At 33.8% G+C, this 23999-nt stretch overlaps 4 protein-coding genes across 7 annotated transcripts; 1 reads left to right on the top strand and 3 right to left on the bottom strand.

Annotated features, from left to right (window-relative positions):
• Positions 1-1659: 1659 nt before the first annotated feature.
• Positions 1660-6528, bottom strand: LOC110700655. Its single transcript, XM_021878227.1, has 2 exons — positions 6372-6528; positions 1660-3290 (listed from the first exon to the last, which is right to left on the bottom strand). The coding sequence occupies exon 2, from the start codon at positions 3154-3156 to the stop codon at positions 2362-2364; it is 795 nt and encodes a 264-aa protein (XP_021733919.1). The 5' UTR covers positions 3157-3290; positions 6372-6528; the 3' UTR covers positions 1660-2361.
• Positions 6529-9042: 2514 nt separating this feature from the next.
• LOC110700654 (flavin-containing monooxygenase FMO GS-OX-like 9) lies at positions 9043-13212 on the top strand. The gene is made up of 7 exons (XM_021878226.1): positions 9043-10214; positions 10393-10463; positions 10723-10878; positions 11235-11317; positions 12401-12536; positions 12684-12857; positions 13015-13212. The coding sequence occupies exons 1-7, from the start codon at positions 9659-9661 to the stop codon at positions 13210-13212; spliced, it is 1374 nt and encodes a 457-aa protein (XP_021733918.1). The 5' UTR covers positions 9043-9658.
• LOC110700653 (pentatricopeptide repeat-containing protein At2g02980, chloroplastic-like) lies at positions 11785-16498 on the bottom strand. 4 transcript variants are annotated; one of them, XM_021878223.1, is made up of 5 exons: positions 14324-16498; positions 13682-13804; positions 12991-13368; positions 12389-12561; positions 11785-12034 (listed from the first exon to the last, which is right to left on the bottom strand). In XM_021878223.1, the coding sequence occupies exon 1, from the start codon at positions 16478-16480 to the stop codon at positions 14918-14920; it is 1563 nt and encodes a 520-aa protein (XP_021733915.1). In that variant the 5' UTR covers positions 16481-16498; the 3' UTR covers positions 11785-12034; positions 12389-12561; positions 12991-13368; positions 13682-13804; positions 14324-14917. The 4 variants fall into 4 exon arrangements, with proteins under 4 accessions (XP_021733915.1, XP_021733917.1, XP_021733916.1 ...); XM_021878225.1 differs by having other exon boundaries at positions 12991-13221; XM_021878224.1 differs by having other exon boundaries at positions 12991-13804; positions 14324-14476; positions 14580-16498.
• A 1197-nt stretch (positions 16499-17695) lies between these two features.
• On the bottom strand, positions 17696-22714 carry LOC110700652. Its single transcript, XM_021878221.1, has 3 exons — positions 22166-22714; positions 20876-21105; positions 17696-20064 (listed from the first exon to the last, which is right to left on the bottom strand). Exons 2-3 carry the CDS (start codon positions 21095-21097, stop codon positions 17998-18000), a joined length of 2289 nt encoding a protein of 762 aa, XP_021733913.1. The 5' UTR covers positions 21098-21105; positions 22166-22714; the 3' UTR covers positions 17696-17997.
• Between the last annotated feature and the right edge of the window lie 1285 nt (positions 22715-23999).

The following is a 23999-nucleotide window of genomic DNA, read 5'->3' as shown; positions in this document are numbered from 1 at the left end:
GCTTCAAACAAAAATCATTCGTAAATACAAGTTCATTTCTTATATACTTCCTCCGTTTTTTAATACTTGCAACACTTCTCTAAAATGGAAATATCACAATACTTGCACTACACTATAAATGGAAAGTTATACTACTTCCGTTTCATATTATTTATAACGATTAAACATAAAGTAAAGAGGAAAAATGTCTAATCGTTGCAAATGATATAAAACGGAGGTAGTATTAGAGAAAATATGTACTATTTTCCTTATTTAAAACACATGGCCCACTAAATTACACCTCTAACATCCACTCTCCTCATTTTAATGTGTATTATATAATGTGAACCCCACATATCTTAAATACCGTGAAAAAGTGTGTATTGCAACTATTAAAAAACAGAGAAAGTATATACTCCCTACGTTTCACTTTGTTAGTCCCATATAGAATCAATCACTAAAAATAAGAGAATGAATAATATTTATTACTACATGACATTTTTGTAAATAAATCAATAAAATTTTTCAAAAAAAGCAGGTCCTACAGTGATGATGACTGGATAAAGCTGTAGATTTCTTTCCAAAATACCATGTGATAAATAAATTTTGTTTATATCATTGATCAACTTGGGCTTCCTGGTACCAAGTAAAGACTTTGTAAATAAAACGTCATAAAGAATGATATTTTTTAAAAAAAAGATAAAGAATGATATTTTAATGTTATTTTAAATTAACCTTTGGTAATTGGTATGGCAAAAAATAATAAAAATTAGGTTGGAAAAAAAAAAAAAAATACTTCGTCTACATAAAGGCCATGTTTGGTAAATGGCTTTTTGGTGGCTTTTTGGTTAACTTTTGGCTTTTGGCTTTTTTATGAGGTCAAACAGCCAAAAAATGTGTTTGGTAATTGACTTTTTAGCCAGTGAAAAAGCTGGCTTTTAAGCCAAAATGAAAAGCTGCTTTGAGTAGCTTTTTTGTTGGCTTTTGGCTTGTTGGCCCACAAATTATCTAATAAACAGCCAACTACCAACAATTAATTTACCAAACACTTTTATAAATAGCCAGCTTTAACAGCCAATTTCAAAAGTCATTATAAACAGCCAAACATACCAGCTGGTCAAACAAGCCAAGTGAACCAGCCAACAGCTAACCGCCAACAGCCACTTGCCAAACAAGGCCAAAGCCTACTTGTGGAATTCATTTCAAGAACAATGACATCCAAAGCAAGTCCACCTGCAGACAGCCAGCTTTAACGAAAAGAAAACCCAACCACAGTAACACAAACATAAGGATTAAGGAGCCCTCTCACTAAAAGAAGAGGGTCAATTTCTGAAGTCATCTCACCATGTCCTCCCTACCTTTGTTTTGGGTCACTTCTGCATAATTTTGCAGCATAAAGCATCTGAATTTATTCATAAATAGATGGCCAACGAGTCGATGACTAACTCAGGTGGTGGTCGTAGGAGCCACAACGTTAACAGATCATAGACATTCTGGATAGCAGATTCTTCACTTTGTAACGTTGTTGTCATGGCTCACGGCAGGCATACATTGACATTAACAGTTCATATGGCAGGGTAGTCATCAGATTCTCGTTAACATTCATCGAGGGCATGCATCTGAAAGCTGATCCTAAGACATACTAAATACAGGTATATCCCAGGAAACAAAAGCAAGCAGTGAATTAACACTCCCACTGATTGGGATTATCAGTCCAATCTCAGAGCAAGTTCTGATAAATTGAATATAGGGTACAAAAACCTGAGATTGGAATTTTGTTCACTCCAATCTCTGAGATCAGTTCCTCAAACAGAATCATATAACTAAATTTAGCTAGGTTATGAGTTGTGACAGTTCTACAGGAGCATAACACTGTTTCGATACAACAGGCCTAGAAAGTTGTCAAATATTACTCTTCTTCACAGCAAGGAACTCGACAACTGATTACCAATGTAATATGAGTAATTCCTCAAACTGTCTTAGACGAGTGATCAAATGACTGAAAATTGAATATTCATCATAGTTTATATTACAAGATAGACAAGGCCAGCAGCAATAAAGTAGAGATAAGAGCAGAACATGTTGGCTGATTATGAGGCAAGTTTAAACATATACCTATATATCATAGTGCTACACAAAGGTTCTACCAGTGCTAGGCCTGCTCGCATCGGTTTACAGATACCAAACCTCGAACCACAGTGCAAAATTCAAGAAGACAGGTTTTCAGCATAGAGCATTTTCATTAACATTCTGCAGAGGAAGGCAGGTAAACTTCATGGACACTTCAGAAAGGGTGTGGTCGTCAAATTAATGGCTTGCAGAAAAGGCAAGTTCTACTGTTCATAGGTATAGAATGCAGGAGAAAAGAGAGCACTTTAACCCTCAGGTGAGAATTTCTCTAACTAACCAATCCAAACTGGGGTATGCAAAGTAGAGCACAAGGAAAGATGGAAAAGCAAATAGAACAGTGATGAGAAGATACAAAGCCAAAATGGCAGCACTTGCAGGTATTGCATAAAGGGTGACAAGAAGGAATAATACCACAAGGGGAAATTTAGCGGTCAAGTGAACTATGAATGCCAAGGACTTACGAAGAGACATGCTGAGTCTCTCTCTGTTGAAATACTGACGTAAATAGCTAATGCTGTTGTGATTAAGCTCTGCCCCATCTGGTGATTGTTGAATTTCTCGATGGGATCTAGCATGGGAATGGGTAGACATACCAGTACTTCCATTCAAAGAACCTGGTTGACGAAATTCCCCATGGCCAGATGCACAAGACCTTGTCCTATCCCCATTCATGCTCTCGACCATCCAGAGGATGAAGTAATTTTTCCGAGGATATCTAAGAGCACCTTTGTATATCATCCGAGGAGAGAGAAAATTGCACCATGGACAGGAGATGAAGAATGGAAGCTGGATCGGAAGAGTGGGAAATTTCAGAGCAGCCCATGGGAGACCCAGCACACAATGCTTGCACAGAGTGTGACCACACCATAACACATAAGGGACATTCTCAACGAGATTGAAGGACTCCCAGCATATTGGACACTCCAAGCCTTCTTCTCGGTTGGTATCAAAGGATGCATCGTCATCTGAGCACTCTGCATTTGAATTTGAAAGATCATCCTTCAACTTGACACAGCCTGCAATGGTGCTTGAATTACAGGTCCACATTGTAACTAAGCCAACAGGGTTAAAGCTGACTTTATATTTCGTTATGATTGGCCATAAGAAATTTTCATTGACTCTTCTTCCAAAAGGTATCACCAAGTCATCAGCATCAGTATTCAAAAGCTTGATCTGAAACTCTGAAAGAATGGAATTTTTTTAAATAAAAGTTGCAATAGCTATGTAAACTCTTGTTCAGATTAAAATATACGAAACTACAAACTGCAGTGCGCATTTTCACTCCATGTAAATATTTAATCTTCTACTTTACAATTCAAACTTCTAAGTGTACTGGAAAATTACTATGAGCACAAAGGAACACACGGAATCAGAACCTAACAGACAAAAGATAAACTTCATAGCATCAGTTCAAAACTTTAAATATTCAAATTATTCATAAGATTTTCCATAGGCCAGATATGCAGGGCAAATATTTTTCAAATATGCAACATTACTCGCAAGTTCATATTCATCTGTTCCTACTTTACTCTATCAGGTTTCCCTCTTCTACCTTCCCATCCCCCAATTGTTGGACCCAATCTAATTCATTCTCTATAAATTCCTATCAAACAAGAAAAAAGCAGTCCTCTTTCACACTATCAAAAGGAAATAAACAGTCAGGAAATCACATATTAAGCCTAACTTTCAAATTTATCTACTGCCATGACTCGTGAATCCTAGTTTATCAAAAGACCAATACGTTTATTTACTATGAAAAGCTCTAGGTCATATCGTTCTCTCACGTACAGCTGACTCTAATAAGCAACAGCTTGTCATATCTACTCTCCTCCCCCTCTCTGCCTAGTGAGAGCCTTAATGGCTACTTCTGGAAAGCAATAATAAATGGCAAGTCTTACCCTCACCCGGCTCTAGATATGTTCTTACAGGATTCCTCCAAATCTTGGTGACATAGAAGTTCTTAATGGATGCAAGGAAACAGAGCACAACGTCAACAGCAAAACCAATTTGCAAAGAGGGTGTGGGAAATAACATGGAGAAGGCCAGGTCAAGCAATAAGGACAAAACAAACCCTAGATCCATTTAGATATTTTCAAAACAAACCCTAGATCCAAATTCTTCATAATATAGAGGCCTGGACCAACCATGGCCGGACAAATATTCTGTTTCCTATAATCTGCTAAATCATTTTGATATATAATATGCCCTTCGGAAGGTGAATTGAAGTACCATTGATTTCTAACTATATATACACAAGTGTAGTCAAGCAAAACTGAGGTGGAAACATTAACAAAGATGGTAATGAGAGATGCTACTTCAAAACATCAATGCAAGAAGAATATTATTAGGATGCTGCCACATCAAGAGAAAAACTTCATTGTTGTTAGTGAAACATGTGGCCCAAGTGGCTAAGTGAATTAAAGTACCATTGACTGCCACCTAAATAAACAAAGACAAATAATAAAAAAATTCATTCCAAGCGATAAAGAAAAGCAAAATCCTAGGAAAGTATGCAAAATCCTCAAGGATAAAGAAAAGCAAAGACCTAAGATAACCTCATGAGAGTGATAAAGTATAAAGAATCCCCACTTTTATCTAGATTCCAACAAAATCAACAAACTTTGAAAAGAAATCCTTCAAGTAGTCTTCACTTGGTTTGGACAGCTGGTTCATTAGAACAGCTTGCACTCTCAATCTCAGTTTCAATGTCTAACCAAATGTAAATGGAGACTAAGCTCACACAATACACACAATTGTAGTTAAGAAAAATTGAGGTGGAAACTTTCACAAAGATGATGAGGTGAAATAGTTGCTACTTCAGACACATTACAGCAAGAAGAATGTTATTAGATGGTGCCACATCGATAGGAAAACTTCATCACTGCTTGCAAAACACATGGCCCAGGAGCCCATGGATCGATAAAACAATGTAAGAAAATCAGTAAATTTCCTTTCTTTAACCATGATTTTGCAAAATGGTAAAACAATGGTGCAAAATCCAAATTTACTATAATGTGCGCATATTCACAAGATATTTTTTTGGGTATATATGTGTATGATGAATTGATAACTAATGAGTGTTTCAATTAAGCTCATCTAAAAATAAATAGAAATTTGACATTATTTAGTAGTACCTTAAGGTACATCCTACAAGGCTCCATAAGGATTTGTTTGTTCAACACAGAACACTATTCAGCCTTCAAGGGCTTTTACCAAATTCTTTTATGCATTTAATATGATCACGTTTCGAACAAGGCTTTTCTTCAGGGAAACACAGGGAACCAGAAATGCAACCGACTTAGAAACCATAGTGGATTCACTTATTGAGATTAACAAGAACAGAATACGCTCAATGATCCCCAGTAAGGACTTCTCCTATCTTTTTAGTCCAACACGCTCAATCTTGGGGCTTATCCTAATTCGGGATTGCAAATGTAGTACAATATTCAATGCATTTCTCACAAGGAATTTGGTTCAATCCATATTATATACTACTATTTACTTACACGGCAATGCTAAGCAGTTTCACTATTTGGTATTCAAAGTCGCAACCCCGATATTTTAGGATGTTGAGAAATTGCGAATTAGAGTGAGGGGAACCTCATATGCGATATGCTAAAACGTAGGAGAATCACGAAACCGTGATACAGGTCTACCATATATACTTTAACATCTATAACACACATTGCAGGATGACATTTTAACATAACTACATAAGCAGCAAGCATGACAACTTGACAAGCAAGCTGCAATATATAATTACTTTTCCAATCACAATTTGAACATATTTCATGATGTTATTTTTCCTAGTTGATAAGGAATAGCTTCAATTTCGAGTATCACTCCTAAAAATTTCAATTTACACGAAATTTGAAGCATTTTCTACATGCTGCAGTTAAATCCTTAGTAGTGTCGAAATCAAATACCACAAAATTAATAAATTCAAAAGATTTAACACGTTAAACAACATTTGATTTGAATATCAATGATTCCATGCCAATTGGAATACCAATTCAATAGAAATATAACCTAAAAAATTAGGGAAAAGAAAACCCAACAAAATCGATAAAAACATCAATAAAATCAACAAAAACAGCATAATCATCATCGCTTAATAAAAAACTCCCCCAAAAAAACAAAACCCAGAAAAGATAAGCTCCTATATTCAACCCAAGATGATAAAAATGGCGGAAAATGGGATCTAAAGTGAAGTAAATTCATGGGAAATGGGAAAAAATACATAGAATTGAGGAAGAAATTACCTGAAGAAAATCTGGAATTGCAATCTTGGATGATTGTTAATCATGGAAAGAGGGTAATTGTGAGAGGTGAAGAGAAGATCTTTTGGTAGAGGTAGAAGGGGGTCCAAGTGTAAGGATGAGCTGATCATATGAGCCGTCGTAGTCATCACCGCATGCTCTTTATTAGCTATAGGTTTCAAACCACACTTTTCATCCCACACCGGGTAAGGATGGCACGGTCCGAAATAAGGATGACACGACACGATACGATACGATACGATACAATAAGGTGATAGATAAGATCGGTATGACACAATATGATACAATGCGATTTATGTAGATGTATTTAATACTATTTATGATACGGAACGGTATATAGACGTGTGTGTGCTTGTGGGTTAGGTATAAAATTCAATACAGTTTAAGAAATTCAATTACGGTATGATATGACTATACATGACAAAATTGACTAGAATAAGTGAAGATTGACTTAGACGTGCAAGCATGACATAGCGAGACACTATCATATATTCATATGTGAGTTTAAGTGGTAGTTGCCTTCTTAATATATTCTTCAATGTGAGACAATAATTAGTCTTTACATGCAATTTAAAAATGTTACAAGATTGTTTGTTAGGCCATGACATGAGGTCAAATGGTTTCTAAATGTGATATAACAAAATGACTTGCATAGATCTGGTCCACAATAATATTATTGTGGACCCGAGATTTATACACATGCAAATGACATTTTATTTAACATAGTGACCTTTACTTTTAACATAGTAACCTTTATATCCCGTAAAAAAAAATAAAAAAAAAATAAAAAAAAAACATAGTAACCTTTATTAAAACTTGTAAAACTTTTAATATTATTTGTGAACTTGAATACTTCCTCCGTGTTTTTTTAAGTGTTACAGTTTGACCGGCACATAGTTTTAGGAAATTTAATTGACTTAAATAAAATAAGAGGTAAGTGGGGTTGTTGGAGTATTAAAAAATTGTAAAATAAAGATAGTGCAGTTAATAGTTTATTGAAAAGTAATGAATGTGAGAGGAAAAATATAATTAAAAAAAGTATTGGTGGGTTTGGGTGGGGACCATGAGATGAGAGAAATACGGAGTATAATATTTTAATGTAATTTTTTGCCAAAAAAGAAAGTGTAACACTTAAAAAAAACACGGCCGAAAATGAGAAGTGGAACACTTAAAAAAACACGGAGGGTGTACGACGTTATGACCCTAATTTAAACATAGTGACTTTTATTTTTTCATATTAACCAGTATATAAAATATTTCATTAAAAAAATTAACCTCTTATAGCCTATATATTACCAAAATGACTTTTAATTCAACATAGTGACCTTATTTTTATTATAGTGACTTTTTTTTTTTTATTATTATTAATAAAACAACCATAGTTTCTCTAATATTGGTGATCCACAAGTGTGAACCACGTTCATTTAAGAATTTGTGGTGATATAAGGTGATTTGTAGTAATAGTTGTCTAAAGGTCGTGAGTTTGAGATGTTTTGTAGTGGGTGTATTAATGGTTGTTTTCAATCAAATATTATTAGGAACTAATTTTTTTTTTTTAATAATTTTTCTTACATTGTCAAATTGTTAAAGTAATATTCCAAAATAGTTAAATAGTAATGAAGTCTATTAAAGAAACATGAGAATTAGTAAGTAGTAACCACATTACCAGGTTTTCAAACTCAAGAGGTTAAAATATGTATTATATAATCATATTTACTAATTACCTTAGATCAAATTAGTCTAATGCTTCATCAAAATTACTTTCTCAACTTCAACAAATGTTAAAACTGACAATTGGATTAAAAATTGATTTTTAGGGGAAAAAAAAATTTATATAAAGTCTTAAATTTAGGGAAAATCAACCAATATCTCTATTGCTTTCCTCTTCTTTTGTAACATTATTGTCATCAATAGCAACTACTCCGTATATCATGTGACAAGTGAAGACGTATTTGTCAATTTCATACAAGATAATGACGATCTATAAATTTTATAATGTTGCATTAAATACGCACTCAAATGTAAAATTAAACAATTTTAAAAATCTTATAAACAACCTTTTAATTCATAGTTTTTGTACAAGATAACATTAATGAAAATTTTATTAGTCAACCATGGTAAATAAAATGTATTGTTTAGGCGGCCTTGGGGAAAATAATTCAAAGCACCACAAACAAACATATCGCCAATTTGTAATTAGAAGAGCATTTGTTTTAAAGGAAAATTCATTACTTATTTATTTACTGAAAGCTTGTTTGAGAGTCAATTTTGGTACATAGCCGTGTTGTATAAGCACCATACAACATAGAGTATTTTGGTCATTTTCAGTTATTTAATTTCTTATTTTCATATTTGAGCTTAACCCTTCATTCTTATTCCAAGAAAAAATATGAATTACTCATCGGTTGAAAGTACAAAAATAGGTAATAATAACCCTAAACAAATCCCCCCTCCCCCCCCCCCCCAAAAAAAAAAATATAATAAATAAAGAAACACTTTATTAAAGAATTCCAATAATTGACCATGTAAGTTACAATGTTATTGCTTTAGAAGTTTATATTGGTTGAAATGGTATTAAGTTAGGAATTTATGACAAAATCACGCGTCATTCGGTGTAATTAATGTTAATTTTACTTTAATATTTGTACTTTAATTCTCTTATCTAACGCCCCGGGGACGCTCATTAGCTTTTGTCTTTTACTTTATATAACGTACTCTCTTTGTTTTTTTGTTTAACTCATAATAATATATAAATAAAAACTGAAATTACTGTTCAAATCTTACCTGAAAAAACCGAAAGAAATGAGGAATTGAAATGCTTTTGGGCTTTGGCAATAAGTGAAAGTCAAAAAGTCTTAACAATCAAATAAAAAAAATTAGAAAAAAAAGGTCATACTTAAGAGACAAAGGAGTTGGGTTATTGGGTATTAAATATTTTACTCCTATTTTTAATTACTGTAAGTTGTAATTACCTAGGAGGCTGAATTTTTGCTAGGATTAACCTTAAATTTTCTTGGCTTCTTAATTAAGTTCTTTTTTTTTATTACTAGTCAGATTATAAGCATTTTTTTTTACTCTTCAATTTTTTATTTTATTTTATTTTTTTTAAGCTAAGTGGGTGCATGTGGGCCCATATCGGTCAATGTGGATCCGCAACTTAATATAAACCCATTTCCAACAACAATATTCACCAAATTCATTTTCTATCACTTTGAGATTAAACATCCTTTCTTCACCAAACCAAAACTAAGCTAACAAGTTAAGCCACAATGGTTGTAGAAAGTTACCAATCCAAGAGTGTATGTGTCATCGGAGCCGGACCATCCGGCCTCGTGGTAGCCCGAGAGCTCATGAAAGAAGGTCACAATGTGGCAGTCATTGAGCAAAACCATGACATAGGAGGGCAATGGCTCTATGAACCAAAAGTCGAGGGAGAAGATCCCTTAGGGAAAGCAAATAAGTTCCTAAAGGTTCATAGTAGTATGTATGAATCCTTAAGGTTAGCATCTCCTAGGGAGATCATGGGGTATACCGACTTCCCGTTCGTAGAGAAGAAAGGGAGGGACATGAGGAGATTTCCTAGCCATAGGGAAGTTCTATTGTACCTTAATGATTTTTGTGAATATTTTGGGTTGAGGGGCATGATAAGGTTTAACACTAGGGTTGAGTATGTCGGTATGGCCGAGTTCGCCGAGGTTGCCAAGGAGTTGAAATGGATGGTGAAATCTAAGGAGAAGAAGAGTGAAAAATTGGTGGAAGAAGTGTTTGACGCGGTGGTTGTTGCTAGTGGCCACTATTCTCATCCAAGGTTGCCTATAATTAAAGGTATACTTTGATCATACACTTCATTTATTTCACATAGTAACACATGGCTTAAAAAAAGAGTTAAAAGTACATAATAGAAGTGTACGTTAAGCATGCAGGAAGACAATTCTAGTAATAAACTCACTTTCATTACTCATTATGTTTTTGTTGCTTCTCTTTTGCATGCATTTTTTTGAAGGTATGAACTCTTGGAAAAGAAGACAAATGCATAGTCATATTTATCGGATACCAGATCCATTTCGCGATGAGGTAACTACATCCATATCATTTCCATCATTTTTTTTTAATAAAAAGAACGATAAATAAGAAGTTAGGATATTCTTCTCTCAAAAATAATACCATTTCAGCATTGTAGATCTCTAAACATCACATTTTTTAGCTTTGAAGCAACCTTTGACTATTAATTTTCCTCAAGATAGTCAATTCTAAGTCAATTGATGCCTAATATTTTATTCGAATTACGATTCACAAAACTAAATGCTCATATAATTATCTATACATGTTGCAGGTAGTGGTGATTGTAGGAAGTTCAATGAGTGGACAAGAACTATCAATGGAATTGGTGGAAGTAGCAAAGGAAATCTATCTCAGTGCCAAATCCCCAATCTCTGAAGGTTTCTCCAAAGTATTTGCCAACCATAAAAACCTGCATCTTTGCCCAAAGGTAAAATTGACACACAAAATTATAAATTGATTTGTTTTCCATGCCACGCCATCGAAAAATAAAATACATATCAACATACGGATTCAAATTACATATTTTATTTACGTCCACGTTCCACACATCTAATAACTAATGAACTAATGACCTTAAAATATAGATGATCAAATTTCGTCCTAGTCTCAAGTCTCATTCACCAATCTGAATTAAAACATAATGTTTAAACTTTTGGTAAATCTAATAAGTAATGAACTAATAACCTTAATATATAGACTATCAGATTCCGTCCTAGTCTCAAGTTTCAACCACCAATCTGAATTAAAACATAACATTTAAACTTTTGGTAAATTATACTGCAGATTGATTGTCTTGAAGAAGATGGAAGAGTGTTGTTTGAGGATGGTTCTTGCATCACTGCCGATACTATCATATATTGCACAGGGTAATATATCAATTCTATATTATTATTAATTTTTTTTTTCCTTTTTAAGTCATTAATTATTATGATTTTTTTTTTTTTTAATTTTTACAATAACAAGGCATTGATATATATATTTTGTCACACTAATGTTTGGGTGTGAGGATTTTGTCCACATTTATGATAACTTTAATTAATTTGGAATAATACAACAATTAATTCATCATTTGCAACAATTCAAATTATTATACTACGTATGTCATTACAAATAATTCATGGATGTGTAAAAAAGGAAATTACTACGTATAATAATTCATGGAGTAGGTCACTAGCCTATTATAATTTATAAACAATGAAAAAAAAAAAAACAAATTATTCACATCAACAACTCAACGAGTATTTTATATTACCACGATAAAATTGCTAAACAAGTATACATCAATGAATATATTGTTGAGTCACTATTAATATAGATGTTTTAACATATAGACTAGAAGATATCAATTTAAAATTTTCATAAATTTCTTTACGAGTATTATTACATCAATTGTACAGCTAGACAAGGACGAGTAATTTGGAGACTTGGAGTACTAGTAAAACAAACAATAATACTTAAAAATTGGAGTAAATATATATAGTCACCTGAGTACACCAAACAAACACCTGAGTGTATGTGTTACTAGCTTAGGCTTCTCAAGGTGCCATCCTTGTCCCAAAAGTGTGCAAAGGCTTGATGATTACCTAATTGGTACGGGAAGTCAAAGATTGAGCACTCTATGTAAGCATGCATCTTGTATTATAAGTTATTCCAACAATAGTATTATAAATCATCATAATAACAACATAATGGGACCAACTTTTTCGGATCATGGTGACATGCAAGTTTCTTAAGCAGGAAGTATTGCAAATAATAATATACAGTTCTTCAAGTTTTCAGAATGTTGTTATGAAAATGATGTCTGAAGAAAGTCGGAAAGTTAGGTACAGTTGTAAGCAAAAGAAAGTTTACCCATAATTTCATGCAACTACTACAACTTTTCTTTTGCTAATAAAGAAACATGATTGATGATTAAGATTAACCGTGAAGAGACTTACTGTTTACTGTAGGTATTCATATACATTTCCATTTCTTGACACCAAAGGAATCATTGAGGTGGATGATGATCGCGTTGGACCTTTATACGAGCATACGTTCCCTCCTTCGCTTGCTCCTTCTCTATCATTTGTTGGAATACCTAGGAAGGTATTAATTAATATCTTCAGATCTCCTGCAATGACATCAACAAATCATTTGGCCTTGTACAACTCTATCATAGTTTGAAATTTATAATCCTGCTAGTGTGACAACATATTTCTATATCATGATGGGTTTTGTTAATTGAATTAATAGATCATAGGGTTCCCTTTCTTCGAGTCACAAGCAAAATGGATTGCTCAGCTGCTGTCAGGGAAAAAAACATTGCCATCTTGGGAAGAAATGATGAAGGAAATCAAAGATTTCTATCAGTCCAGGGAAGCTGCTGCCATCCCAAAGCATAACACTCATGATATTGCCAATTTTGAGGTAAACGGACATGTTGTCTAACTAAATTTTCTTTTACATGAACATCAAATGCATTAAATTGCAGCACTTTACAGATTCTTCAGTGTTTCAAGTACCATAAGAAAGTCCAATAGTTTTTTCTGCTGTCAGTTACCTTTAATTATGCCTTTTGCTGCAGTACTGTGACCTGTATGCGGATAAAGTGGGATTTCCACGCCTGGAAGAATGGAGGAAAGAGCTATGTGTATCAGCTCTGATGAACGCGGAGGCTAATTTGGAGGTGTATCGTGATGTTTATGATGATTTTGAACTGCTTCAAGTAGCTCGTCAAAGTCCTCATTTCACTCAACTTGGAGCACATACATTTGAAGTATAAAGCAATACTCTGCTTCAGCCAGCTCAACAAATCAATGTCAAAGTAATATGCAGTAATATTTACAAAGAACAACATTCCACTGTTCCAGTGAAAGATTTGAGGTTGGCATATTTTGCTTTTTGTGTATTGATGATAGTGGTCACACAAAGTACTGCCCTGTATGCAGTTTTTTGAATGTTTATTAGTAGAGAAACCGGCAAAATTATGCCATGTCGGGAAAGCCTTCAAAAGGCTGTACCAACAAGACACAAGTGTTTTCCATTTTAAATATGAAAAATTATATTTGCCTAGCTAGTTAAGTAACTAACAGGGGGTGAAATAGCCTTACCCTTGCAAATCTTAGTCAGATTTGGATTAAGGCCTAAGGGCTCACATATCACCCCTATTAGTTGCTTAACTGTCAGGGATATATTCAGATTATTTGTTTAATTATTTTCAGCTGTAACATGAAAATATGAATTTTACATACTCGTTCAGATTCAGTATATATGCTCCCCAAAACACAGCCTCATGATGACTTAACAATGATTCCAACACCCGGGAATAGAAAAGGGTCCTCTCAGTCTCAGCCATAGGTGCAACAGTCACTTTGCTGCAAAAAAGATACTCAGCTTTGTTGTAAACCTATCATGCATAGCAACAGCACATTCCAAAATAAGAACTGAACTACATGCCAGCAGATGTCATAATTGTAATAACTTTAGGAGCAGGATAGTGGGGAAATCAAGGTTAATTTTTTTCTTTTTGGTTAGTTATGATCTAAAATAAGTAAAAGAGAAATTATTTTGAGCAAAAAAGAATATTGATTTACTTTTACCAAAAGATAAAAAGGTTATTATTTTTTGACAATTTTAGGCACAGTTGATCAGAATACAGCTTATTGTCACCATAGATGACCATATGCATAATGTTCCATAATAGAGTTTTCCTTTTCTCCTTTTTGTTTTTTACAATACTATTTTCCCACATAATAATCAGCAGGTCTGCCACAGACGTGGAAACATATGAATAGCAAAAAAAACTACATTAAAGTTGAAAGTTTCACCAAGGAAAAAGTACTTCCAAAACAGTAATCGAAGAGAAGAAGCAAGGGATTACAAATCCCACTTACCTTGTTGCAAAAGCTTTGGAAGTGGATGAACTCCAATATGAGTTCATGGAATTTGTTGAATCATATTCCAGCTAGTTTTTGTTGTCCATCTCAGTAAAATTGAATTTAATCTGATAAGAAGTGCTGCTCCATTGATTTTCAGGCAGCAGCTTCCTATAATCCATTTAATGCAATTGGTATATTATCAAAACTTTAAAATAGCCTCTTAAAAAAGTATAAAAAATACCGAGGTCGTCAGTTTGTGACACATAGTTACCTGTTCACAAGAAAACTTGGACAAGCAGTCCACAAATTAACAAGACATAATCATAGTGACATTGTAGCTCAGTAAGCATTTTTAATTGAAGGGGTTCAGGCATTACCAGAGCACTCTGATAATGAACTTTAAAATTTTCATGAGAGGTAAGCCTGAGTCATTTATGTCTTCTTGGCTTCGGCTTTCAGGTGAGATACCAATTACCAAGCTCCAGCCTATCCCAGAGAACAGAGATAGGTTAACTTTGGCAAAAATCTTATGAAGGTTAATATTAGGTAATAACTGATTTACAAAAGGAGAAGAGGCAACCAAAAAATTCTCTCTTCAACAAGATCATGCTACAACATTTCACTATCAGTAACACAGCTTGATAGTCTTAGATTCTCGGCCATACATGCCAAAAGTTTATGTATCTCCTCAAGTCCAGGTTTAATATCATATGATGCAACGAATTCAAATATTTCACTGTTGATAACAACTGAACTGTAGCCAGGAAGATTCTGGATACCTCTATCCTTAATAATTTCCCTCACTACCTCAACTTCTGCCCATCTTTGCTGTTGGATATATAAATTTGACAGTAAGAAAAAGTTATCTCCATTCTGTGGTTCTAGTTCAACGAGTTTCAGAATTACAAGTTCAACCAAATGGACATTTTCACGAACTTGAAAGGCACGAAGCAATGCTCTCCAAATGGTCGGGTCTGGAATCAAGGGCATGGTCCTAATTAGTTCCATAGCTTCATCAATTAAGTCACCTCGGCTGAGCAGATCAATCATACAACCATAATGCTCCATCTTTGGTTCCACTCCAAACACCTCTTTCATACTTCTAAAATGAGACCTGGCCTCACCAACAAGACCTTCATGAAAACAAGCCGATAAAACAGCCAAAAATGTAACATCATCAGGCTTATAGTCATCAAAAACCATGCTATAAAACGCCGTCAAAGCATCCTCTCCTCGTCCATTCATTGAGTATGCTGAAATCAAAACATTCCAAGTGCACACATTTTTAATCTTCATAGCCTTAAAAACCTTACAACCTTCCTCAAGAATCCCACATTTTGCATACATATCAATAAGAGCAGTGCCAACATATACATTCAACGCCAACCCATTTCGCCTTATATAGTCATGAACCCACCTCCCATGATCCAGAGCTCCTAAGTTAGCACAAGCCGATAATAGCCCCACCATAGTCACCTCCCTTAACTCTACCCCATCCCTCATCATGTCCCTAAACACATCAAACGCCTCTAAAAACTGCCTTCCATGTACATAACCAGTAATCAACGCGTTCCAAGAAACAGAATTTCTCTCAGGCATTTCATCAAACACTCTACGGGCATCATCAATCGATGAACAAGAACAAGAACAATACATATGAACAAGTGCAGTATTTGCAAACAAATCTGAACCAAAACCCATCTTAATTACGCAACAATGCAATGATTTCCCTAATCTACGACGACCCAAATTAGCAGTTGATTTAATTACAGCAGGAAAAGTCAATAAATCAGGGGATACACCATGTTTATGCATTTGTACATACACAAAAATTGAATGCCAATGTTTCTTTAAATGGGTATAAGTTCTAAGGACTGAATTACAAACAAAAGAGTCGAAAAATTCATGAAAATGAGAGAAAATAAGAGCAGAGGAAGTGAACCCATTTGAAGTAGCACAAATATCAATGAACTTCATAAGATAAAATTGGTCCAAATGTTGATTCTGAATGATAATTTGGGCGAGAATTTGCTTCATTTGAGAAGGGTTTGAGAGTTTTTCCAGAATTTGAGATGAATTTATGGAATTTTTGAGTGATAAAGATGAAGTTGAAAGTCTGAAAGAATGAATCCATTTCAAAGATGTTGCTAACTTGCCATGAAAGGGTTTCATCGCCCTAATAATTTGTTGATGTGGACACTAATTAGTAAAAATTGAGATTAATATTGTTAGAAAATATATAAATTTCAAAATTATGTTAGTTTTTGTAAATATTCCCTACATACCATCCCTATCACTATAAAATTAATATTGTTAGAAAAGATATAAATTTCAAAATTTGTAGTATTTTTTTTATTAGCGGTTTATTTACTTGAAATTCAGGTACACGAAACAAAATAAATGAAACCGCTAATTCAATTAGCGGTTTCTTTTTTATAAAACCGCGGATTGAATAAGCAGTTCGTTAGTTAAAAAAGTATATAAAAAAAATAGTTGATGACGTGGATAATATGTAGAGAATATTAGCAATTAGTGACATATTCTTGGAATTTATAATTTTTCCAACCATTTCTATGGAAATCACAAATAAAAGACCTTAGAAATTTCTTGTAATAGAAAGTAGAAGAAATTGATTTCTAATTTTTATTTTTTATTATTTTTTTTTAAGAATCGATTTCTAACTCAATCGGTCTTTCTTTAATACTTTCGAGAGTAACAAATTTAGTGGAAATTATTGACATATTCATACAATGGGATACTTTCAAAGTTTCAAACACGGTTTTGTGGTCTTTGCACTTTTATACTTTGAACTAAACTCAACAAAGTTATTCGTTTAAAGATCAGACTTGAAAAAGAAACATGTTTAAGAGCATGAATTACAAAGACGATATGTGGATGTCAACTAAATTAATCTGTTATAGTTGTCAAGTTGTGTTGTGGTATCTAGGACAAGAACAAACTTTGTCTACGTCATTTTCCATTACGTATTCTATATTGATGACAAAACAACAAGAGGTGTATAATAATCTCCTATAAGTTTAATTTATAATCAACTTAACACCTCAATCCTATCAAGATATTTTTTGATATTTTATTTATTGGTCCTACTTCAGTTGTATTTGCATTGGTATTCATCAGACTCATTACCACTAAAACCATTTCAAGATTAATTATTAAATAGACAACTAATTGAATTATTTTGGCTTTTATAAAGTATTGGCACTCCTCTTATACATTGTCTCAGAAGCTGTCCCTTTCTTTCCCTTTCCAAAATTTGCACATTTATCTTATTGCTTTTATTCATACCTTTGGCAGTATCACAGAAAGTCTCACCAAGAGAAAACAAAAGGTTATGTGCTGCAGTACTAGTAATCTTATCAATCATTGTTAAATACCAAAAGAAATTTTGATCTATTTTTCCAATTTCAAGATATACAGAACAGCCTCTCTTCGCTAGCTTTCTCAAATTTACGTCACAAATAGGCGTAATTCGACAGTCAGCGTTACAAGTGACAGTAGACTAAAGCACCACATCTATTATTCAGACATGGAAATAATATCAAAGCTCTATATCCTGCCCTAAATCATGATCCTAAGTTAACAATAAAAGAGAGGGCCATTCAATCAATAAGTTTGTAAATACATGACTTTTGTAATGGAAACTGCATACTTCTGTTATAATAATCCTGTCATAAATCATGCCCGAGCCATTTTGATATAGTAGTAGGACTAGCAGGACTTCTTCGTCCTCTAGGCCGCCTGTTGACCTTACCCCAGCTGATAAGAGCAGTCAGTTCTTGAACTTTATCATCAAAAGTCTGCTGCTTGGCCACCCGAGGTTTTCTTCCCGTTCTACAAGCTCTCCTTGTCTTACTTAGACTCCAAGGGGTACCTGCTGCTTCCATTAGCCCTTCTATCATCATGATATCCTCAGTAACCTCATACCTTGATAGAGAAACAAGAGAAGGCAGAACTTCCCTTTGGAAGTCCTTCCTCTTTGATCTTTTTGTTCTACCCCTTCTTGTCTGGCAAGGCAACACCGTCGAGCAAGTCTCATTCGAGATTTGGACATTGTTTTTACACAAAAAGTCTTCCGATTTCAATTCAGGGAGTTCCAATGTCATTGCCTCAAAATCATCAATACTACAAGTATCCTTGCAGTTAATTGTGTCGAAATCATTCTCTAGGTCGGAGGAAAGGGAGTTGATTAACCCAGCAAACCATTCTAGATTTCCACTTACAGAAGATTCACATTTTTGCAAGTCCAAATCCTCTTGGTAAGATAGAGAATTAGACGAAGAAATTGATACAATGGCATCAGCTGCAATCTTTGCAAGTTCCATAAAGCGGTCACTACCCTCTTCTGACTGATTATCTTCAGAGTCTCCCCTAGGTGGGGAGCACTCCTTTACTTCTGGGCTAATAGGTGCCTCCAAATCAATTTCTAACTGAGTTTTTTCCAAAGAGGGTGACTTAGGCGGTAAACTGTCATCATTCATACAAAAATTCAATTTCAACCGACCTGAGTTCTCATGATCATGTACGGTTTTATCATCTTGAATAACTGGCTCTTCATCACATGGCAAGTTGATATCAATCATTCTGCATATCTTGCTCCTTTTCACAGTTTCAGCTTCAGTGGAAAATCCGCTATTTGATGTATCATCAGATGGTGTAAATTCTGAATTTTCCATCACATCAGAGTTCAAATCAAAGCCATTTAAATCAGAAGTTTTGGATGACGTGCAAACCACTGATTCTTTGGACTTGAAGTCAGAACAGCTGCTTCTTAAGGACCTAGCTACCCTAAAATTTGGACTACACGGTACACTAGCATCGACCTTATTATTAATAAGCCCTTTCCGTCTGCCACAGTTTCTAGCACCTTTACTGCTGGTTAGTTGGTTGTCAAAAGAGGGAAGTGCTTGAACAACAAGAGGATTCTTCCCCAAACAGTAGGAAGGCTTTCTCCCAGATGTAGCAAAACCCACCTCAGATATACCCTTGTCAGATTGAGCAAGAGGTTTCCTTGTCACATTATCAGCAATACCACCTGATATAGTATTCCCGATATTAGACAGATCATGATTAATTTCCGAGATTTCCAAGAAAGAGCTAATTCCTTTGTCCCCACCACTCTCTTCCAAACAAGATGTCGCCAGAGGTTCATTTAAGTCGGCCAAAGTAATTTTGCTCCCTGTAATTGAGCAAGGACTGAGATGCTCTCCTTGCAAAACAGGACCCAATGATCTCTTTGCAGTGGAAGCCATTGCAGAAGTCTCAACCACTACCTTGAACCTTTTATTTGAAGGCAGAGTGGTAGGAGTAGGAGTAGGAGCCTTTGAGAATTCCATATCTTCTATAGATCTCTCGTCATCACTGTCAATGTACATCTCAGCCGGAAGCTCAAGGTCTAAAAGCTTTCCTTTAACTTTCTTGCACTTGGATTCTGCAAAGTCTAGACTTTTGAAAGTGCCACCAGTCTGTGAAGCAACGGGACTTACAGGTGGTTTTGGTTCATTCAAAAAACTGAGAGATGCCGGATTGTTATCTCTACCTGTGGAATATGGTGTATACTGAGAATTAATGAATGGAACACTGTAAAGAGTATTTTGACCACATCTAGATGAGATCTTTGCCGATGATGAACTTGACCTTTGGACCTCTATTTGTAAATGGCTTATATACATTTCATTATTTTTTACTTCATCCATCAATTCCTTCTGTCTTCTATAAAGCCGATGCAATTCTTGAACCTGAAAGCAAAAAAAAATTAGGGAGTGAATCAATAGCTCATTTTTTGTCATTGGTACGGTCAACTACAACTAAAACAAGAAGGTATATATATATAGATAGTTGGACTATACTACATTTCAACCGCATTCATGCAAGAAATGACTTCTAAAGTAAAAGGTCAAATTTGAGATCCTATCCAAACTTTTTAGAGTGCTTATCAGTCCTCAAATGATATGATAGTGGTCCTTATTTTATTTAGGAGGGAGTTGAAAAAGGCGAAGATCATGAAACAACGCAAAACAAATTTCTTGCTTCCCAAACAATTGACAACATTACTAGCGCTTAAAAGTAGGAACTAAGCATCCAGGGCAAATGCACAACACCATACATAGTAGACGTTAATACCGTTCAGGCCGTTCACCCTTAAGCATAGACAAAATAACAAATTGAAGTCAATGAGATTCAATAACATATGGTAAATTGGTAGCAAGAAAAGATAGCCAAACTGATTTTTACAAAAATAACACCTTGTAATGATAACACAAATTCTATACAAGTACTGACTAAATGAAAGTTTATAAATCATCAAGTCTACACTCTATACTCCACCTTCGTCGATGATAATCAAATTTGGTTCATATAACCAACCCCACTTGTGGGATTAAGGCTTTGATTGATTGATACTCTATACTCCACATTTCAACTTCAAAATATGATAAAATAATAAAAAGCTTGTGATGAAAATTCAATGAACAGAACATCATAGACCCCAAATTCTATATGACTATTACTGTATGAGATTGAACCGCCCTGAGTAAGGTTCTACGGTACCTGATCCTTAAATGCAACCTCATGTAGGACCATTGTCCGGCGCAACATTTCCTTATAAGCAAGCTGCCCTGGTGGTGGAACCGGCGAAAGTGGCACAAAATCGTTGTAATGCCCACTTCGAAAGGTCCCATTGCCACTAATCAGGGGCGTCGCACCACCATTTACATCGACATTGAGATCGTACTGTGAATTATACACAGGTAAGTAGCTTTGGCACTGCATTATTTGCCCTGCTCACAACAATGTGCAACTGTGTTAAGTGTCAATGAATCAAATTCATCTAGAAACAAACTAACAGAAAGTTAGTGGTAATTATAAACAAATAATTTAAAGTAAAACAAATCAAGCTTCATTTTTGAAATTTAAAATATCACACAAGATTTAATTATCTTCAACAACACCCACAACTTTTGTATGAACATGTACATGAAAAGTGTGACACATATCAATTTCCTCTTCTTAGTTAAGTTAATACTCCCTTTGTCCAAAATTAGTTGTCGCATTGACAGCGTATTTTGAAGTAATAATGTGACAACTAAATCTAGACGGAAGTATTATGAAATTATAGCTTCTTAAGCTACCAAATTATTAGCTTACAAGAACATTTTCTAAATATAGATTAACACTCATTAACTCATACTAGAACTAATAATTCTAAATTAGCATCTCAGTTTTATTTTTATTTAAAAAAATAAAAAACCAAGGTCAAAACTGTAATTTGGCTGAAATGAAAAAATCAATAAAACAAACTACAGAATTACTGAATTACACTATTTGAATACATCAATGGCAGATTCTTTCAAAAAAAAAAATACATCAATGGCAGAAACTATAACACAGAAAATCAAGGATTATTACAAAATTACCAGATTGAGCTTAGAACACAGATCAATTTATTACCCAGGAAAAAAAAAATTAATCTTTGAAGATTTTTAGTTTTATAAAAATGCTTTAAAATCTAGAAAAGAAAAAAAAGGACAAAAAAAAAGTAACATGAAATTCTTTTGTACTCACTTTTCAACAGATTCTTAGACCATCAAATCTCAATCCCCACATTGTTTTTTTTTTCTGACAGTAGTGAGAGAAAGTTAGAGAGAGAAAGTGATATTCACAGCTAAAATTTTGATATGATTTTGAAAACCCAGATTATAAATTCATACCCAAAAAGAAAAAAACATTTTAAAATTAAAAATTAAACAGCAAAAAAGATTGTAATTATACAGATTAGTGTTTGAGAAAAACCCCATGAGTAAAATTTCAAAGAGAGAGAAAATTTAGAGCAATATTTACCTGAAATTGAGACAGAGTATCAAAAATCTTCTTAACCCTTCAAACAAAAACAACCAAAAATCTTGAGAAGACTAGAAGAGGTTAAATTATGAAGTGGGTATTTCTTAAAAATGAAGAAAATTGAAGAAAAAAAAAGAAGGATTTTCATTGGATTGAGAAGATGAAGAGAAAGAAAACTTGTAACATTGGATCTGCTGGACCCACCCACTTTCTCTCACTAAGAGAAGAGAGAGAAAATGAAAGAAATCTAAAGAAACCAACAAACTAGGAAGAGGAATCAGAGGAATGGAGGAAGGAAAGGACATTAATATATCAATATGCCTTTTTTCCTTTTTTTTTTTTTTTTTTTTTTTGGATGTTGTAAAAGGACAATGAAGTCAATGATAAATGAATTGAAATTTCAGGCTTCGGTTGAATCACTGGTATCTAATTTTGTTTGAAATAAAGATATTTATAAAGTAAGTATTCCGTATTAGTTACACTAATACTCCGTATTTTGTATACACGAATACTCCGTATTAGTTATGAGTTTTTAAATTTATTATACCTTCTCCGTTAAGTATTAGTTGAAATTTTCATCCAGACACAGAATTTTAAGACAAAACTAGGTTAGATCCCGTGTCATGCACGTTAATTTTAATTATTATTTTTAAATTAACAATGATTTTTTTCTAAATATTATATGGTGTAATGAATTTATTATAAAATAAGCTATAATCAAAAGAGCCTATTTTCCCGGTTATTATTTTTAAAACGCATTTGAAAATATGTATATTATATTTCATAAAAAAATTGGTACAATTTTCTTGTCGTTAATCAAATGGGTTTCTTAAAACGTTGCACATTACACTTCTATAGTCACTTAGGGATGTCAATGGGGCGGGGCGGATTTTGGCTTTTCAATCCCATCCCTGCCTAATATTCTCATCCCCATCCCCCGCCCCGCCGCGTCCAATGCTAAAACCATCCCCACCCCACCCCCCACTTGGATATCCACCCCCACCTATCCCCGCCTCCCAAATACAACAACACTACATAATTTAAATTACAATAAAAAAATTCATTGTTTATATTATACTTTTAAAATTTTTTTTATACATATATTATAATGTATTACATTTATTACTTTATTTTACATTATTATTAATTATTTATATGAAATAGCATAAAAGTATATAATTATCTTTTAAAAAATATATAGATAGGTATGGGGTGGGGATGGGGCGGGGATGGGGATGGGGCGGGTACAACCTAAAACACCCCTGCCCCATCACCCATGGCGGGTATGGTTTTTATCCTCATCCTTGTCCCGCCACCCGCCAAACCGGGATCCATCACTAGTCACTATGTATATCACAAATTATGTTATGAACCTGATTTTTTTTCTCTTTCATTGATTTTTAGTTGTTAATATTTATTTGTAGAAGGATACATCAAATTTTTAATTTAATCTATTTTTTAATATTTGAAATTTAAATTACTTTCTTGGATATTTTTAACACATAGCTAAATATAAATAAATAAAATTATTGTTGTAATAAGTAGTACATAATATTATGGCACAATAATATTAAAAATCTGATTTACTATATTTTTTGTACTTTAGTTTTTATATTTGCCAATGTACTCCGTATATGTTATGGAAAGACATATCAAATCTCTTATATATGTATTATTTTGCAATCTTTTTATTTATGTATAAGATTTGTCAAATCTTTTATTTATGTATTATCTTGCTATTTTCTATTTATGTATAAGATTTGTTTGCTAAAGATTTTTTTTTAAAAAAAAAGCTAAAGGACACACCAGAAAATGACACGTGTCATTGCTGGTG

The sequence above is a fragment of the Chenopodium quinoa genome, unplaced genomic scaffold (genome assembly GCF_001683475.1).
Source record: "Chenopodium quinoa cultivar QQ74 unplaced genomic scaffold, ASM168347v1, whole genome shotgun sequence".
In the NCBI taxonomy this organism is placed as follows: Eukaryota; Viridiplantae; Streptophyta; class Magnoliopsida; order Caryophyllales; family Amaranthaceae; genus Chenopodium; species Chenopodium quinoa.
The sequence above is the reverse complement of the archived record's forward strand: the minus strand, read 5'-3'. Positions and strand labels throughout refer to the sequence as shown.

Bases quoted from the DNA above. Each gene is read 5' to 3' on its own strand.
- LOC110700655 (XM_021878227.1), bottom strand. From the start codon at position 3,156: ATGTGGACCTGTAATTCAAGCACCATTGCAGGCTGTGTCAAGTTGAAG.
- LOC110700654 (XM_021878226.1), top strand. From the start codon at position 9,659: ATGGTTGTAGAAAGTTACCAATCCAAGAGTGTATGTGTCATCGGAGCC. The intron at 10,879-11,234 runs GTAAAATTGACA...ATTATACTGCAG, and splicing joins ACCTGCATCTTTGCCCAAAG to ATTGATTGTCTTGAAGAAGA. The intron at 12,537-12,683 runs GTATTAATTAAT...TTGAATTAATAG, and splicing joins TTGTTGGAATACCTAGGAAG to ATCATAGGGTTCCCTTTCTT.
- LOC110700653 (XM_021878222.1), bottom strand. From the start codon at position 16,480: ATGAAACCCTTTCATGGCAAGTTAGCAACATCTTTGAAATGGATTCAT.
- LOC110700652 (XM_021878221.1), bottom strand. From the start codon at position 21,097: ATGCAGTGCCAAAGCTACTTACCTGTGTATAATTCACAGTACGATCTC. The intron at 20,065-20,875 runs GTACCGTAGAAC...TTTTGCTTTCAG, and splicing joins AGGTTGCATTTAAGGATCAG to GTTCAAGAATTGCATCGGCT.